The following is a 17,908-nucleotide window of genomic DNA, read 5'->3' as shown; positions in this document are numbered from 1 at the left end:
TCGAAGAGTTTGCCCAAAGGCTCTTGTTGCTGGGCTCTGAACGATGCCACGCCCCTTTTGCTCCCGGACCTCGGTTCTACTGGCAAGCACCTGGGCTCAGAGAAGAAACTGAGAACCCCTGGGAGGAGCCTCGGGTGGGTGTGCTGCTCTGACAGCTCCAGCTGTAGCCCAGGAGGGGCCTTGACCAGTGGTCACTGGCACGTCGGCAGCCCTGGCCCCATCTCCCTGCCTCCTACCAGTATGAGCCGCCTTAGGTGGAGAAAATACCAGAGTCAGACAGCAGGGAGAAGGGCACCCCTAGGACTGCCCAGCCCCCAGTCAGGGGCGGGAGCAGAGGAGAGGTGCAGTAGGGGGTGCAAGGCTGTGAGTGAGAACCACAGGCACAGTGAGTTAGTAGGGGTCCCCGGGAGCGCAAGGCACAGCCAGGGCGGAGGGTTTGCAAAGGAGTGTGGTGGGGCTAGGAGGAAGGCAGGGGTCACTCCCAGGGACACAGGCCCCCATGACAGAGGCCACCTTCAGCTGCTATAGCCAGGCCCGATCAGTGGGTCCTGACGGAAGGAGAGAGGGTGAGTGGAGGTAGGTGCCCCAGGAGGCCGAGGGGAGCAGAGCTGGTGCTGGAGGCTGAGTGATCGCTTGAGGCTGCCTTGCTTGCGTGGCAGCCCCGGTCTCTCCTTCCACCTGGAAGCTGGGCTGGACCCAGGTGTCTGGTCAGGACCATTTTTCTGATAATCAAAGACTCCTCCCTTCTGCCTTTCCCTGGGATATGCCTGCTCCGCCTCTGCTGGGGGCAGCACAGGGTGGGAGTGGTGCTGGCAGGGGGGTATGGTCACGTGTTTGATTCCAGCAGCCCCGGACTGGAGGGTGTGATTTCATCCCCATCACACCGTTGGGTAGACTGAGGCACTATCATCGCCACCCCCTGCGAGCTGATTGGAGATGCAGACGCTCGGGTCCTACCCTGGACCACTCTGTGAGAATCTCTAAGGTGGGGCTCAGTGGGGAATCTGTGTTTTTATATGTCCTCTGGGTGATTCTCAGGCACGGTGAAATCTGAAAAGCTCTAGTGTGGACCACACAGAACACAAGGTTTGGGAAAGAGGAATATGGGGTGATGTGAGCCCTTGTTTGGGGTCTCTGAGTCTTCCTTACCAGCTGGAAGGGTAAGACACTGTTGTAACCAGTGTACATACCTGCCTGTGCCAACAGGAGCATGGCAGAATACCCCCGGAAGCGGGGGTGCAGTGTGAGAGTAAGGAGAGTGTTTAGCATTAAGTGGGTGTGTCAGGAGAACGGCCTCGGGGGCCACGGGAATCTGCACGGGTTGCTTCTTGGGGGAGAAGCCTCTGCGGGCCAGCCCTGTGGTATCCTGGCCTGAGTGTGTATGTGCAGACACGTCAGCCTACAGACCAGGTGAACCCGTAAGGGAAAAGCTGAAGGCCACGTCCCCTCACCCTCCTCTCACTCCCTAACACACCAGGGACTCACAGTACAGACTGACTCTGAGATGTGGGGCCCAGGCAATCCAGACACAAAGCAGCTAGAGCCTCCTGAGCCCACAGCTGGTCTCTCAATGCCAAACATCATAGCTCAGCACCGCGGGGACAGGAGATATCGACCCACCCGGGGCCTCAGGGGTGACCTCTCAAATGGCAGCTCAGGGGGTCCCCTTTGATCAGGCAGCCCAGCACCACAGGGCAGCGTCTGCTGGAGCCAGGCTCCTGGGGGAATGCAGAAAAGTGGAGGAAGGTACAGCCCATGGTTCCCAGCCTGGAGTCCCAGTCCCTCAGCCGCCGGAGGGGGCAGCCACGTGCGGGTCCTTAGCTTCTTCTCAATATTTCTAAAGGCTCATAAGAAGTCAGATGCCTGTGCTGAGACCCCACAAGCTAATTTAATGGCAAAATGCTCTTTCTTTGCTATCGTTCAGTGCGAAAGCTTCAGCAGCTCAGAAGCTCTGATTGGCAATTAGATGTGCCGTCGATTAATAAAAACGGTGAAACAAAGTCATAATTGAAGTGCTCTCAACTTCAATGACAGTCTTTTAAAATGTGGGGTCTGTTGGGGGAGATGACAAGGGGGGCCCATGGGGATGAACAGGTTGGGAACCGCTGGGTGGAGACATCAGAGGGTGTAACGAGGCGCCACAACTCTGTCACAGATTCTCAAAACCTCTGAACCTCTGTCTGGGGGCTGTGTTGGGAGAGCAGGGGCCAAAGGACCAGGGGAGGACAGGCAGAACCAGGAAGGCCTTCCCAGGGACACGGCTCTCAAAGAGAATGACCCAACTCACGCCCAAATCTTTGGCTTTTGGGGGAGAAGCATGTGGCTAACTCGGGCCTTTGACTCCTAATTCCTGCTGTTCGTAGCGATGACGTGGCCACTGCAATTACTTGACCATTAATGAGTCTGTTCAATTATTCATCGTTACATTTTTAAAACAAATCCGCTCCTTCTCTGCTCCTCTTATCCTGTTCGCTTGGATCAAAGTATCCCCTTCGGACAAAAGGAGGCAGGAGAGATTGCCGCTCTGATAATCGAACAGTGTGACCTGGGAGGAGGTGGCAGGGGGCTGGGAGCTCGGGCCTCGGAAGCCTGGCCAGACAAGGAGCGTCCACCAAGAGAAGCTGGATGGAGGGGTGTGCTAAGGCCCTCACCTCCTGTCCAGCTAGCACAGGCCTACGGGATGCCATGGAGCCCGGCACCCCAGGGACCCTTAGCCCTCACCCTGAGAGGACAGAATCAGTGAGCCATGGAGAGGGAGCAAAGAGGATGCCGGCACGCATGAGGCGGGCCTGACTGCCCGGGCCACACCCTGGAACCCACAACCCCAGACGCAGTACCTGGCGCCGCGCTGGCTGAGCTGCCGGAAGCAATTACATCGTCCAGCATTAGATCTAAAAGAACGAAACACGACATCGGTCACTGGCCGGACCAGGTGGGCTGGGCAGGGCCCCCTCAGCAGCTTGCTCCCCCTGGGCTCTGACCCTCACTCTTCCTGTGAATAGGGCGTGCTGAGCAAGGGTGGCTCGCCCTGAGCGCCAGCCCCAGACTCGGGCACAGCTCATCAGGGTCACAGGGGCAGGGAGTCGGAGGCATGGGGAGGGGAGGAAGCCTGTCCTCAGAACAGATGTCCACTCCTACCCGTGCTGTGGCCTCAGCAGCACCTGAGAAGGCTGCAGACCCCGGAAGGGGAGCCAGCTGGTCAGGCAGGGCCACGGGTGCCTCCTGCCAAAAGAGTTCCATCTGCAGATGTCCTGCCGAGAGGGCAGACTGCAAGGAGGGGCGGCGTGGGAGCATGGCTGCCGGGGGCAGTGCGCCTGCTCAGCCTCAGCGGTCCACAGGGAGCCAAGATGGGGCCCCTAGCCCAGATCTGCTGCCCAGAGGCCAGTGTCCCCGCCCCGCCCACTGGAGCAGCCCCGCCTCTCACAGGGAGCGTGGGCTCTGTCCCACCCAACCTCCCCCACACCCCCCTACAGCCCTCCCCTCACTCCAGGTGCCTTCACAGGTGGCAGGAGATAGAGCCAGGGGCTGAGGGGGGCGCCGCAGCCCCCCACCCTCTTGGTAGTACTCACATTTCAACAAACCAAAGGGAAAACTCAGAGCACCTCATGGATCTTATCGGCATAAGAAAGACGGTTGTGAAAGGGTAGAGAGAGGAGGGGAAACCCACAGACCAAACAGAGGCAGACACACAAAGGCCTTGAGAAACCCACACATAAAGACACTTAGAGAGACGTGGGCAGTGACTGAGAGAGAGTCCCACAGATTGTCGAGTACCAGACAGAGAGGCAGGAGTCCTGCAGACGGGGAGGGGAGCCAAGTGCAGACACATCTGCAGACACAGGGGGAGACAACAGGACCCGCACGCCTGTCACCCCTCGCGTCCTCCCTGGAATCTGGGTGTCTTTCGCTTAGCCTCGGCCCGCCCACTGGCATGAGAGTGTGAGGAGGGAGGGGGTGGGGGCCTCACCCGGCTAATGGCAAGAGATATTGGAGATCCAAGGTGAGCGGCTGAAGGGTCTAAGTCCAGAGCGTCATGACCTTAGAGTTCCTGTGACCTCAGACCTTCCCTGAGCTGAGGGAGTATTTTTGTACCGCTTGGCAAAAAAAAAGGACAGTCGGGAAGCCAGGGAGTTTTTCTGGAGATAGGGAGGAAGGAGGGGTCTGGGGTTTGCTCACGCCACGGTCCATCTGTAGGTTCTGCTGAGGCCTTGCCCAGCAGCTACAGACACTGGGTCGCCACAGGATGAAGATGCTTGCTCGCCAGCGCTGGGGCAGGCAAGGCTGGCACTTGGGCCAAGCCCGGGGTCAATGGGCACTGGCACGGGGCAAGGCGGCAGGATTTTCATCCCATGAGGCTCCTCTCAGAGTCGAGCTGGGAGGGACCGTGCATCAGCTCCCACCTGGCATCATCTGGGGAGCACAATGCTGAGACCGGGAGCCCCGCAGGGGGGTAGCTCCCCTGCCCTCACAGGGCTGAACTGGTCTGCTTCATGCAGGCTCTAGAGGCTGACATGCTCTCGAGGGGAAGGGGGAGGGGAGGGGGTGGGAGCATCTTCTCCCTGCCCCAGCCCCAGCCCCTAGCCCCTAGCCCCCTACAGTCGCAAGGCCAAGGTCAAGTACGACTCAGAGAGATGTGGAAAGACTACCGACCAGCCATCTGCTTCTCCTTACTCCTTCTCTTTTTCTCCAATCTCCGTAGACGCTTCTCCTCCCGCCGCCGGGCCTCCTCCTCCTCCTGGTGCTGCCGACACTTGTGGAAGTTCTCCACCACCACGCCCACGAACATGTTCAGGACAAAGAAGGCCACGATGAGCAGGAACGAGATGAAGTACAGCAGCATCCAGGGGTTGTGGTTCATGATGGGCTGGTGGGGAGCAGGAAGGACAAAGTGGAGATATTAGCGCAAGGGTAACTGTCACAGGTGCTGCCCTACAGCCTGCGTTCCTTAAGACAGGGCCTGCGCACTCAGTTACGCAGACCCAGCAGGTGATGTAAAGGAATGATGTGGGTTTGGTGTTAGGCAGTAGGGAAAGGTGGGGACTGTGGCTAAATATAGAGAGTGGATGTTCTATCCAAAAGGGGCAGCTGCTTCTTTGATTCAGCTGACTCCTGCCCTTCAGGAATTCAAGCCCAGTGTTTCCAGATCTTTGGACTTCTCCTGAGCAGGCCCAAATCCAGATTTTCATGTAAAATTTGTCAATTTTTTTTTTTTTTTCTGCATTACGCGGGCCTCTCACTGCTGTGGCCTCTCCCGCTGCGGAGCACAGGCTCCGACGTGTAGGCTCAGCGGCCATGGCTCACGGGCCCAGCCGCTCCGCGGCATGTGGGATCCTCCCGGACCAGGGCACGAACCCGCGTCCCCTGCATCAGCAGGCGGACTCTCAACCACTGCGCCACCAGGGAAGCCCACATTTGTCAATTTCTAACTGCTTACCACTAATTCAAAAAGTTTTAAATATGTTGCAAGCCAATAAAGCATGACCGGATTTGCCCGCAGGCCACCAGTTAACAGCCTCTGCTGTAAGAGGTGATGCCGCTTGGATGGCGTTTTGCCAACCTGCCTTGCTGTCTTTCTGTCCAAGCCTACGCCCATCACACCTGGAGTTGGCCCACGGTGAGTGACCTGAGCGCAAAGATGGATCCTGCCCACCTCAGCCCTACCTGCTGGTCCACACCAACAGCGTCCAGCCCATCGTACATGATATCCACCCAGCCGTCCTTAGAGGCCAGCACGAACAGGGACATTAGGGCCTGCGGGGGGGGAGGAAAGGACCACTTGAAACCTAGGATGCGTGGTCAAGCCACCCACCACTTCCACCCAAAGCACCTCCTGGCAGTAGCTCGGGGACCCTAGGCCTTCGGAGTCACGCTCCAGGCCCCGGGAGAGCTCTCTTTCCCAAGTCTCCCTGGCTGCTCTGAAGCCGGAAGAGCCGTGGGAGATGACCTCAGCCAGGTAGAGCAAGGGACCCCAGGGTCCTGGAAATCCGGAAACCAAAACCAGGGTGGGGCAGGGAAATAAACCAGCAATGCTGAGCGAGCTATTTCATTTTCTACATTTCTGTTTCTGTGAATGTGGAGTGAGAAATAGAATCATCTTGACAATATGCCTGCACCTTGTACCATGCTAAACAAATACACACCTCATCGCACTGTATCCTCACTGCTCCCCTCCAAGGAGATCCCATTAGGACCCATTCACTAGCTGATGAGACAGAGGCGGGCCAGTTGCCCTGCATGCATCACTAAGCATGGAATTGTGTCCTCCCCAGACTCCTGCCACCACTCCCACCTCCACCTTGCAGCCTGGGGCTCACCTGGCCGAGGTTGTCAAAGTTGTACTTGTGCCGGACCCACCGGTAACTGGCCTCAGCACAGTCTGACTTGTTAGTGATGTTCCTGGTGTCCTCACCCTGGCACACGAAGAACTTCCCTTTGAAGAGCTGAACACACACATACCCGGAGACAGAGAGAAGTGAGCTGTGAGCACAGCAAGCCCAGACCAGCCCTGGGGCTTAAGAGCTCTGGGCACGCCCTGGGTGAGGGCCAGGAGCTCGGTCAGGTCAGAGAAACCCTGACAGGAGCCTCCCCTGCAGGCACCCCTTTCTCGGGGCTCCTTGGAGCAGAGGCCCTGGAGAGGAAGGAAAGGTCCTTGGGGAGGGCACTGGGAAAGGGTGGAAGGAGGGGAACAGTCATTCACTTTCTACAAAGGGGGAGGCCCGTGATTCTCCAAGTGGGGCCCCTGGACCAGCCTCATGAGCACCACCTGGGAATGTACTCCAAAGTACAAATTCTCAGGACCACCCCCAACCCAGCGAGGCAGGCACTCTAGGGGAGGGCCGAGGGATCTGGATTAATGGACCCCACTTAACAGATGAGGAAAACCGAGGCTCAGAGAAGTAAATTCACTCATTAAGGCCATACAACCAGTAGGTGGTGGAAACGGGGCCCGAGCTCAGGTCTTTCCGACTGGAAAGCTCACCCTCACTCCAGAACAGACAAGGCTATGACTGTGGGGAAGGGATTTGAGGGACAGGAGGACCAGGGGGCCTAAGTAGGCCAAAAGTAAGGGAAGGGGAAGGGGCACCACGCAGCCCTGGCAAACGTACACCAGACTGGTCTCTAGAGCCGGAGGATTCGAGGGAACACAAGAATACCCCGTCCCCAGGGCAGAGTGGATACCCCAAGGAGCCAAAGGAAGGGATAGGGGTGGGGGTGGCCACCCAGGAGCTCCCTCTGGCCCGACAGCAGCCATCTACGCTGCAGCTGAAACATCTGGAGCCTGGGGCGAGGCGGGTGCTCCGGAAGAGCAGGACGGAGGGGCTCCCCTGGCTCCCGGAGGCGCCGGCTGAATCCTGCAGGCAGCTCCCTTTCTTTTTCCTCCAAAGCCAAGTTCCCTCCCTGGGACAGAGGCCAAGTTTCCCCAGCAGCCCCCACTTCCTGCCTCGTCTGGGGTCTGCACCCGCCTGCCTGCCAGCTCCCTGCTAACCTGGCCCAGCTGCCTGGGCCCTGGATCCCCGGGCCTGGCCTGCAGCCCACCCGCTCCAGCAGGGAAGGAAGGGAGGGGATCCCTGAGCAGACTGTGGGCCAAGGCCAGCGTCTGCGCTTGGAGTGGCGCGTGAGAGGGCAGAGCGGCAGCCTGCGTGGGCACTGGCCAGAGCCCGAGGCCCTGTCCCCTTTGTGGCCTCTTCCAGGTTCCCAGTTTTCTCCAGAATGCCCAGGAGGCAAAGGGGCCTGAGGCCTCGGGCTTGGAGGGAAGCATCCCTATTTATTCTTCTCTGGGATAAAGGTGGCGGCGGCACCTGGAGCCACAGCACCCCGGGGCCAAGAGGAAGGCTACTCCTCAGGTTTCTGCTGACAGCTGGCCCCAGAGCCCCACAAACCTGCACCCCCAGGATGCCAAAAATGATGAAGAAGGCGCAACAGATGACCACAATGTTGCCAATGGGCTTCAGCGAGGACATCAGCGTTTCCACCACCAGCTTCAGCCCCTGTGCCCGACTGATTACCCTGGGGAGGGAGGGAGGGGGGTAAGAGGGGTTCCCGGCTCAGACGCTCCCTTGCCCCTTGCCCTGCTTGCCACTCTCTCCCATCTTGGCTCACTTGTCCCCATCCTGGGCTCTAGTGGAGGGAAGAGGTTGACACTCTGGGCTTACAGTGCAGACACCCCCCACCCACCCCCAGACCTCCACCTCCACTGCCAGGATGTCAAAGGATTACCTGATGGGGCTGGGGTGCTGATTCAACCCAGGGATGCAGTGTGTTGTGGGGATGGGGAGATAAACTTGTGCGGAGCACGTAGAGGGCAGGCAGGGACGGAAGGGGTGGGGAGGTGGGTCATCACAGCCAGGAAAACCCTCGCTGGTCAGTCAGTATCCACCCCGTTCACGTTCCCACCCACGGAAATTCCCGACTCTGGGTGGGGGTCGGGGTGACTGCCTTATTGGTGAGATCCCCTGCTACAAGTGTTACCTGGACCTGGCGGGTAGTCCCTGGGATTGGGGGGGGAAAGAGGGGGAAAGCAGGAAAGTCTGTCACTTCACGGGGAAGGCCAAGTGTCACCCCTGAGGGTTCCACCCAAGGGAGAGCTGCAGCTGAAGGATGTGAGGGTCCTGCCTATGGCCACTTGTACTGTGCCCTGCAGGAGTGTGTCACGTGGCGGGGGTCACTGAGGGGGGTGCCCGTGGAGGGAGACTGCCGGGGCCGCAGTTAAACCCAGTGAGAAGCGGTGTCTGGAGTGGGGGACAGGGCTCCCTGTGGGGTCGCAGGCAGGAAGCAGGGGCAGGTGGGGCGCTGGCCGTCGGGGTGTGCCTGCCCAGGGCACCTGAGCGGGCGCAGGGTTCGCAGCAGCCGAAGCACCCTCAGCATGCCGAGGATCTTGGTGCCGCTGTCGGAGACCATGGACACCAGGATGTCGATGATGGAGATGAGCACCAGCAGGCCATCCAGAACGTTCCAGCTGCTGCGCAGGTAGGCCTGCTCCCCGAAGCACCAGCCCAGCGCCACCACCTGAGGACGCCCGGGCGTCACCGGCACTGCCGCCTCCCTGCAGTCAGCCCCCAGCCCTGCCCTCCATTTGTGACCCAGGCTCTCCACCCCCACCGAGCGCCAGATGGCTCCAAACCAACGCCGACCCCACGTCACCTTCACTGTCATCTCAGCCAGAAAGACTGCGGTGAAGATGTAATTGGAGAGGGTCAGGAAGATGCGTTCCTGTAAGAGAGAGCGGGCAGGTGTCGCCACTGGGACCCCCTCCTCGGGCCATGTCTGCTCTGCACACGGAAGCCAGGAGCTGCCTCCAATGTCTGACTCAGAACGAACCCCCCACTCTCCCCAGCAAAGCAGACAATCTCCTTCCTGCTCTCCCCCCCCCGCCACTCAGACACACACACACACACACACACACACACACACACACACACACACACACACACAGAGAAGGCGTCAAGCCCCGACTCACTTGCAGCTCTGGCCACAGTCCCACTCTTGCCCCTGAACAGAACTGCCCCCCCCACTACCTCCCGGAGCGGCCTTGAGGGGAAAGTGCTTCCCACCGCAGTGCTGTCATCTGAGCCCCGTATCGCAGGCCCTATTCATCAATTCCTTTCTTAAAACTGGAGCAGGATTTAGCTTGATCTCTTGATGCCCCATCCTACTCTCCTCTGCTCCACGCACTGGCTTTCCTGCTGTGTCCCAGAAATGGAGCCGCAGGGCAAGCTGGGGGCCTGAGTACAGGCTGTGCGTCCCCAGGCACCATATTTATGCCAGGCATAGGGTGAAGCAGGGCAGGAAAGAAGGCGACCCAATCCCCTGATATCTGTGGGCTGATTCCATCGTTGGGTGGCCAAGAGAGGGGTGTAGAGAGCTGGAGAGGCGGCGGCAGGCAAAGTGTGAGTGTCAGAGGGAGTGAGAAGCAGCGAAAGGGGAGAGGGAGAAGCACGCACGTGACAGAGCTAGAGATGGAGGGGCTGAGTGGGAAGGTGGGGGAGAGACGTGGCCACAGTGAGCTCTGAGGCAGGGCCCTGGGCAGGAGGCAGATGAGGGGGCCAGTGTGATCAGCCACGTTTGCTCCAGAGGTGGGGGTCCCCGGTGCTGTGCTCTCTCACCTATTCCCAGGCTGGCCCTCCACTCCCCAGGCTCCCTTCACCACCACCACCACCCGCCCCCCACACTGGCCTGGCTGGAGCCCACCCTAATGGAAAACAGAAGCCCCAGAAATGTCGAAAACTGAACAATGGTATGCGAGGCAGCAAGAAGGGGCGGAGACCACCTCCAAGCTAGTGGTGAAAGATGCCAGGAGGGGCAGCAGAGCCCCCCACCCTTCTAGGACCTGGATCGCTGTGGGGCGACAGGCTGCGATGCCAGGCTGGGGAGAGACAGCTCCCAGGACCGGCTGGGCCCATCCTGAAGAGGTCAGGCCCGGGGAAGTATGTCCAGATGCGCCGGCCCATGGCCTCTCCTCTCCTTCCGAGGAGGACTGGCAGGTTCACAGCCAAGCAGAAGTGACCAGCGGTCCTCCAAATGCCCCTGAAACCCTACTTGCCTGTGACCTGGCAGTACCCTGAGGAGCAAAGGGCAGCTTCCCTCCCCGACGTGGCACCGCCAATGGGGCAGGTTGGGCAGGATGCCTCCCCGTCAGTCACCAGGTCCTGGAGACCCTCTGCCACTCAGCCCGGCCAGGGCCAGTCTCACTGTTGGCCTCACCATGACACTCACTGACTCACATACAGGCCTCACAAGCCCCCGGCGCATGAGAGCAGGCCATCTGCAAACAGCTGGGTGCCACGAAGCTCACTTTTCCCCAGGCGAGGAGAAAGGCCCACTCCCCCAGCTGGCTGCTGTGTCACAGAAGGGAAACGGAGGCCAGCGGGGGACACAGGAGGCACCCTGGGGCATCAGTTGCACGGGTTAGAGTCAGAGGGATTCCTGGCTCCCTGCCTCCGTGTCTCTCCGGGCCGCCCTGCCGCCTGGCTCGCTGAGTGCGTGCTAACCCGCTAATCCGGGAGGGCTGGGCGCCACGCAGGCGCTCAGAAGCCGCTGTGTCAGCCCCAGTGACTCACAGCACTGTGGGGGTCGATCTTGGGGCGCTCCATGGCGATGGTGATGCAGTTGAGGAAGATGATGACGAGGACCACATGGTCGAACATCTTGTGGGTGATGATTCGGTGACACAGCAGGCGGAACCTGCTCCGGGACAGAGGCAAAGGCTGAGTCGGGGGGAGCAGGAGGGGGGGACAGCAGTAAGGGGCACTGCCCCTACCCATCCTGGGCCCTCCCATCCCCAGGCCCCGCTCTCATCCTCCCCCACGTCAGGGGACACTTCTAGCATCCCTGGGATGGAGCTGCAGGAGAATTTCCCACGAGAAGGAGAGGTTGGGGTGCAGGTCAGGGGCCCTCTTGCTGACCTTGACTGAGGAGGGAAGATGTAGGCAGACCAGGAGTCTCGCTCCAGGCAGCAGGCAGGGAGCCGGGCCCGGACCCACGCTCTCATCCTTTCCCCTTTGCTCTGTAGAAGGATGGCCCGGGATGTGAGCAGGGCCAGGCCTCCAAGTTCCTGATCCCTGGTTCCTCAGCGGCCCCGTGGCCCTCACGCCTGGTCTACCCTCTCCACTCTGGCCCAGCCCTATGCCTGGCTTCTCTTCCTGTATTCTTAAAACCACCGCAGCATCTCCCCAAAGCCCCCCTCAGCCCCTGAGCATGCCTCACTTCCTTCATCTCCCCAACCCCTCGCTTCCCCCGGGCTCTCCTCTCTTCCCGTCTCTGCCTCCAGCCCAGCCCCCTGCCTGCGTTCCCTCCTTCCCTCCCCGGCGGGCTTGGAAGCCACATCAGTTATCAGACACTGTCCCCATCACAGCTGCCTGTTCGCAGACACACCTGGCATGAGGAGACACTGGACCTTTCTCACATGCTAACCCTGGGGTCCCAGTTCCCTGAGGCCCATCCCCAGGGTTAACGGTGGTGGGGGGGTTGGGAAAAGGGTGAATGGGTAAAAGTGGGTGTGAGATCAAGGCTTGTGATGAGGTAGAGGTGAGAGAGGGGGACAGAGGAGGGTATCAGTTTGGAGAGATGAGTGATGGGTCTTTCTGAGTCACAGTGGGAGGGCCATGAAAGATTCATACGCATCTGCCCGAAGCCATTCTTATCCACCAAGGATGCAGAGCTGCAGACCCAGGCGTGACAAGGATCTGGGGCTTGGTGGGACGGGCAGAGGGAGAAAGGGGCTCTTTGAAGCCTGGCTTCAGGGATGATATCCCTCGAGATCCTTGGGGCGTGCTGGTAACTCCCTGAATGCCATACAACTGGGAGGGGGTCGTCCAGTCCTGCACCAGGTCAGGCACAGCTCCCCTCACTCAAGGTCAGGGGTGAGAGGTCACTGTGCCCACAGGGGCCTCACCAAGTTGCCCTCGTCATCGCCATCGTCCCCATCCAGTGGGGGATCGTCGGGCCGCAGGGCCCGGGTCAGGCGTCCTGGAGCTGACTTGCCGTTGCAATCCTGGTGCTCAGAGGCTGAGCTGCGGCCACTGGCTGTGCGGTGCAGCCCGGGCACCTGCAGTGTGTCCGGCAGGTCAAAGGAGCTCTTAGCTTCCCGCTCCAGGGAGCCCCTGCGGCGGCGGTCACTGCCCGCTGGGCTGGCGCGCTCCTCTTCCGAGCTCTCCTGCTCATCCTGGCTCTCCTGGCCGTCGCCCGACAACAGGGACCTCCGCTCCCCACTCGGGCTCCTCCGCTTCAGGCTGGGGGCGCGGCCCAGGCTGTTCCGGCTGGAGCGCCTGCTAGTCCAGCGGCTCGCTGCGCTCCAGGGACTGTGCGGGGAGCTGCGGGCGCTCGGCTGGGGGCCGAATGGAGGAGAGAGTGGCCTCAGCCAGGGCCTCATGGCCCCACGCCCCTTCACATGCATCCTGGCTCCCGTGAGCCTCTCTGGCCTCACATCAGGGACAGAGGTAGGAGCAGGAGCCCTGGACCTGGATGCCTGGACTCACACCATCTGTGTGACCTTGGGCAAGTCACTAACCCTCTGCGTGCCTCAGTTCCTCATCTGTAAAAGCGATATGACCCTAGCACCTGTTCCTCATTTAGGTGAGTGGCAGTATCAAATCACAGTGAGAGCGTGGGCCCTGACACCAACCTCCTGGATTAAAATGCTGGCTCTGTCGCTTGCTCACTGTGGAGCTTCCCACAGATCACTTTGGCAATCTGAGACTCAGGTCCCCGTCTGAAAAATGGGGATGATATTGGTACCTACCAGATGGTTGCTGTGAGGACCTCGTGCATTAAGAACACTTATACGCAATGTCTAGAACAGCGTCTGGCACAGAATCAGTAACTGGATGGGGTTTGCTATTATTAAGATGAGGCATTCCCTCCCGCTTTACAGAGGGAAATGAGTCTCCTCCAAGGACACTCGGGGAACAGAAGAAATAGAATCAGAACTCTGCTCTTTTGCCCCCAGGGCCAAGGCTCCTGTGCCTGCCTGCATCACCAGCCCGCTGATGCCCCCTGGGCCTTATCTACGCCGTGGCTCGGGGGCTGTCTCCCCAGGCCTGCCCATTCCACCTCTCTTCCCTTCTGATGTCTGTACATCTCCCACTGTCGGGCCCCCACAGGCACCCCCTACCGGCGACTTCGTCTCGTGGGGTGCCCCCGGTTCGGCCGACCCACTGCTGCTGGCGCGGCGGGACGCAGGACCCACAACCTCGGCCAGGCCAGTGCTGGAGCTCTTGGGCAGCGACATGGGTGTGGCGGCCGTGTGGATGATGAGCGGGGGCAACAGGCTCCTCCGCAGCTCCGGGTGCTCTCCCAGAGACACCACTGCAGGGGGAGAGACGGAGAGACCCTGAGTCCACTCAAGGCTGGCCTAGAGCCAGGGGCTGCCCCCGCAGAGAGATACTCACAGGCCAAGCGCTTCTTCCTGTCCCCATCGCCATCCAGGCTGGGCGAGAAGAAATCGGGCTCTGACACGGACTTGGTGGCGTCTCCCTAGGGTGGGAGAGCAGCGGGCCATTAGGACCCTGGCCGGGCAGGGGTTGGTAGGGTGGACCGAGGTCTCCCTGTCTTCACACGCACACACCACATATAGGCCACAAGGATCCAGCAACTACGGCACGAGGCATGCACTGGCTCAGGCCAGACCACCCAGGCTCGGGGCCCAGGGCTCTCAAGGGCCTGTGATACCTCAGAGAAGCCCACGGCTATCCCCAGAACCCACAGCACCACCATCATGGCTGGGACTGGCTTCAAGAATGGCTGAGGGGAGAGGGGATAGCCTGGCAGGCGGGTGGCACAGGCCAGAGGGAGCTGGGTGAAGTAGTCACTAGAGCCTCATTTCCAAAGGCCACTTGTGCCCTCTGCCTTGCCTCCATGGCTGCCCTCCCCTGAGCCTCAGACCCAAGGCCCCAGAGGAAAACTGAAGGACCCCAGACAGAGCAGCTCAGCCCAAGGACGCGACTTCAGTCCCTCTGCTTCTTCCCTCCATCTTCCCCAAGCCCCCACCTTCTCCCCTGGCCCCGTTTTTACCTCTCTCCCTGGCTCTGGGACAGTTTTTTCTTCCTCCTTAGCAGGTCAGTAGGCTCCCCAGTAATTACACACTTCTCCTTAAGAAGTTATTAAGAAATACTTGATTGCTACTTTTGATAAGGACATAAATATTGCGTAATTGGCATCTCAGGGGATCATTTTCATTAACTCAGTTTACATCCCTAACGAGGCCTTTAATTATCAAGTGGGATCTCCAGGGGGCTGCTTGGGATGTGCAGCGCCATGGGGTCCCATGGCAACCCTGGCTTTGCCCGAATTCTGGTGCCAGTGCAGGACACGGCAGGGCACAGGCTCAGTGTGGGGGCCAGGGGAGGAGCACGCCCCCGAGTACCTGCTGGACCTTCTGGGTGGTCAAGGGGCCAGAGACACAGAAGTAGATTTTAAATTCTGGTACCTTCTGGCAAGAGGCACACCCACCCCCACGTCCTCCAAAGCCTTGTTCTGAGCTGAGACAGCTTGTGGGGTCTCCACCAGAGGCTCAAGGCGAGGAGGAGAGGAGAGAGATGGGGGAGCACACGGTCTGCGGCCACAGATCCCGACTTCGCTGAGGCCCGACGACCCAGACTCCTCGGGGGCCGCAGTGGAGGTACACACATGCGGTGTACCACACACGTGCACACAGAGGATTCTAAGTCCCTTCCTTCTCCGGCCCATCCACTGGTCTGGTGGGACGGATTGGCGCCCTTTGCGGGTGAACAGGGCAGAGGCAAGGAGGCCCTCCCCTCAAATGTCCTCAAGGGGGAAGGGACTTAAAATCAAAGCAAACCTCACGACACCAAGGACCACCATGGCCACCACAGGTTGCACAGCAGCTGAGCGTGAACACAAGCACAGACACGGAGGCAGAATGGGGGCATGGGGCACGGGGGGCATGCCGACTCATGATCGCATACCTACCCCCTGGGAGTCGACAGGCAGCTGAATACAGCTTAACTGTCCACTCGCATCTTCCCGTTTGCTGATTTCCTACAGGGAGAGGGGGAGGCAGGGGACGGGCGCTGGTTACAGGCGCCGGGCTTTCAAACAGCAGCAATGTTGAAAGAGGAGGAAGAAAAGGAGGGGTGCAAACCCAACAGTGGGGGAAATGAGACATGGGGTGGGGTAGGAGAAGAGAGGGAACAGTATGGCCTTCCAGAATTCAACCACAGGCCCTGGAGCCAGAATGAACCTGAAGGGTGAGGGCAGAGGCCACAGAGATGGGAACAAGGGCAGGGAAGGAGACCGAGCCCTCCATTAATCCTAATAATACCAGCTATCGTTCCCTGGGGGCGTGGCAGGCATCACACAGCTGCTGCATTAACACTAGCTCACCTCCTCTCCAGGTGGGAAGGAGGTGCAGCGAGCACCATCTTAGAGAAAGCGCCTGAGGTTTGGAGAAGTTAAGAAAACTGCCCCAAGTCACACAGAGACCGAGAGATGCATCCGGGCCTCGTACCTGAGTCTCCAGCTCACCTTTCACTGGCTCTGAAGCAGCCGGCAGGGAGGGTGGGAAGGAGGGGTGGGTGGAAGTCAGAGGTGGGGGAGGAGACAAAAGGCCGGAGCAAGCACAGGCCTCTTCACTCCTAACTCCAAACCAGATGCTCCTACCAAGACGGGGTGTGACAAGTGACACTGGGAGGATGGCTACAGTGTTGTTTGATATCAATCAATGGCCTCACACAGGGCCTGCTGCCTGTTCATTTAATTAAGTGTGCAGATGATAAATATAGAGGGATTCAGGGCACCGCCCCCTGCAAGTCAGAGCATAAACAGCCCAGCTGGCCTGGTCCTCTAGGCGACCCCCTCCCACCTCTTGGCAGGGTGGCAAGGCCAGCAGGGGGCCACCCTTGAGGCCTCCTGCCGGTGACGCCCAACAAAATGGGGGTGTCCATTGCTTCCACTGAGGTAGGTTGCCTCGTTTGTAAAAAAGCAGGTCATCACACAGCAGAAGCCAGCCTCTTCTGCCAGATGGCGGGGCTCCCTCACAGCCACACGTGTGCCCCTGAAACGCCGTACAGCTGAGGGCAGGTGCCTCTGGAGATGTCCAGGCCACTGGCACTGAGTGACCAACCTCTCCCCCGACTCAGGGCTTCACAGGACAGTGAGAAGCTGGTCCAGCTCCTCACACGGGCACTTCAGGGCCATGCTGCTGCCCACCCCCTTGAAGAGGGGTTGATCCTGAAATCCTTTCTCCGTCATGCCCCGAGTGGGACTCTCTCCCAGGCACTTGTCGAGGAGGGTGTGGCCCCAGGCCCTGGCCAATCCCTCATGCTGGGGCAGCCACAAGCCCCCAGCAGGGCCAGAGTGACCAGGCCGGGCCCAAAGGCCAGGCTGGTCTCCATTCCCACACGCAGCCTTTGCCACTGCCTAGCAACCAGGCCGCCTCAGCGGCTCTCGGTTTAACAAGGTGTCTGCTGGAAGGACCAGTGATGGGGGGCTGCTGCCCGTCCTGGGCGTTTCCAAGACTGCCGAGCTGGCTGAACGGCCACTTGAGGGCGGGAGATAGGCTTGGGGTGTTTTCCATTTCCACAGAGTTCCACAGGAATTTTTCTGCGAGAATGTTAGCTGTCGGGAACTGTGGTTTGGAAGAGGCTGAAGGACCCCTGTCCCCACTCAGCTCCTCTTCCCACAGGCCAAGAGCAATGGCCAAGTGGTGGGTCTCCACACAGACCTTGATTCTTTGGAAGCACGTTGGCACCCTTAACCCTTCAGGCCCCAGGGAAACCCCAAATAAATGTCCCATCCCAGGGAGAGCACCAATGTCCCTCCCTCCCATCAAGAGGCCCAGCCCTCACCCGAGGCAGGGCCTGCCTTCCTGACCTGCCGCCCTCCCTGCCACCCAGCGGGGAGGAAATGCGATAATGGGTAACTACGGAATTACAACGGGAGGAGGCCAGTGTGGGAGAGTTACACCCGCACCCACCAGCCCAGCCCAGCCCACGGGGGAAGAGCCTTCCCTCGCAAGGCTGGGAAAGAGTCAGAAAATAGATTTTTGTTTTTCCACCGTGTGCTGGGTATTTATAGACCAGGCCGCAGCGGGAGTTTCCATCCGGGTCACCCGGAGAGAACTGGACCGAGAGCTTCTCCACACCCGACCTGGAGCATTTCTAGGTTGAGTCGACCTGCCCTGTGCTAGGCGCTGGGATGCTGGGCTGGGCCTGGGGCTTGGGTGGGAAGAGGGGCTGAGCTACGGGAGCAGAGCGGGGTGCAGCCCTTCAGGCGGAGGCTGTGTCCTGGCAGGGCAAGGGCGAGATCAATGTAAATCAATATTAATTGATGACGCTGCCTGTGACGAAGGTGATGGAGACTGGGCTGGAAATAGGATGCTTATCTCTGTCATGCCGGCAGCTAATTGGGCTCATTTCTCACCCTGGGCAGCTCAGCCCTGCCCGGGCGCCGG

The 17,908-nt window shown here is 59.9% G+C and overlaps 1 protein-coding gene across 30 annotated transcripts in view; it reads right to left on the bottom strand.

The window, feature by feature from the left end:
* Window positions 1–17,908, bottom strand: part of CACNA1G (calcium voltage-gated channel subunit alpha1 G) — a gene marked incomplete at its 5' end in the record, with an annotated part of 61,966 nt that overhangs the window by 13,003 nt on the left and 31,055 nt on the right. For 5 of the 30 annotated variants that reach the window (XM_082679056.1, XM_082679080.1, XM_082679057.1 and 2 more), the window contains 13 exons: window positions 2,838–2,891; window positions 4,672–4,864; window positions 5,662–5,751; window positions 6,315–6,440; window positions 7,881–8,007; window positions 8,822–9,006; window positions 9,142–9,210; window positions 11,058–11,181; window positions 11,403–11,503; window positions 12,392–12,823; window positions 13,610–13,803; window positions 13,887–13,971; window positions 15,427–15,495. In XM_082679056.1, the coding sequence (XP_082535182.1) occupies window positions 2,838–2,891; window positions 4,672–4,864; window positions 5,662–5,751; window positions 6,315–6,440; window positions 7,881–8,007; window positions 8,822–9,006; window positions 9,142–9,210; window positions 11,058–11,181; window positions 11,403–11,503; window positions 12,392–12,823; window positions 13,610–13,803; window positions 13,887–13,971; window positions 15,427–15,495 (1,849 nt within the window). Of the gene's footprint in view, window positions 1–2,837; window positions 2,892–4,650; window positions 4,865–5,661; window positions 5,752–6,314; window positions 6,441–7,880; window positions 8,008–8,821; window positions 9,007–9,141; window positions 9,211–11,057; window positions 11,182–11,402; window positions 11,504–12,391; window positions 12,824–13,609; window positions 13,804–13,886; window positions 13,972–15,426; window positions 15,496–17,908 lie in introns of all 30 variants that reach the window. The other 25 variants (XM_082679067.1, XM_082679081.1, XM_082679058.1 and 22 more) reach the window with 14 other exon arrangements.

The sequence above is a fragment of the Grampus griseus genome, assembly GCF_964374135.1.
Source record: "Grampus griseus genome assembly, chromosome: 20".
Classification (NCBI taxonomy): domain Eukaryota; kingdom Metazoa; phylum Chordata; class Mammalia; order Artiodactyla; family Delphinidae; genus Grampus; species Grampus griseus.
The sequence above is the reverse complement of the archived record's forward strand: the minus strand, read 5'-3'. Positions and strand labels throughout refer to the sequence as shown.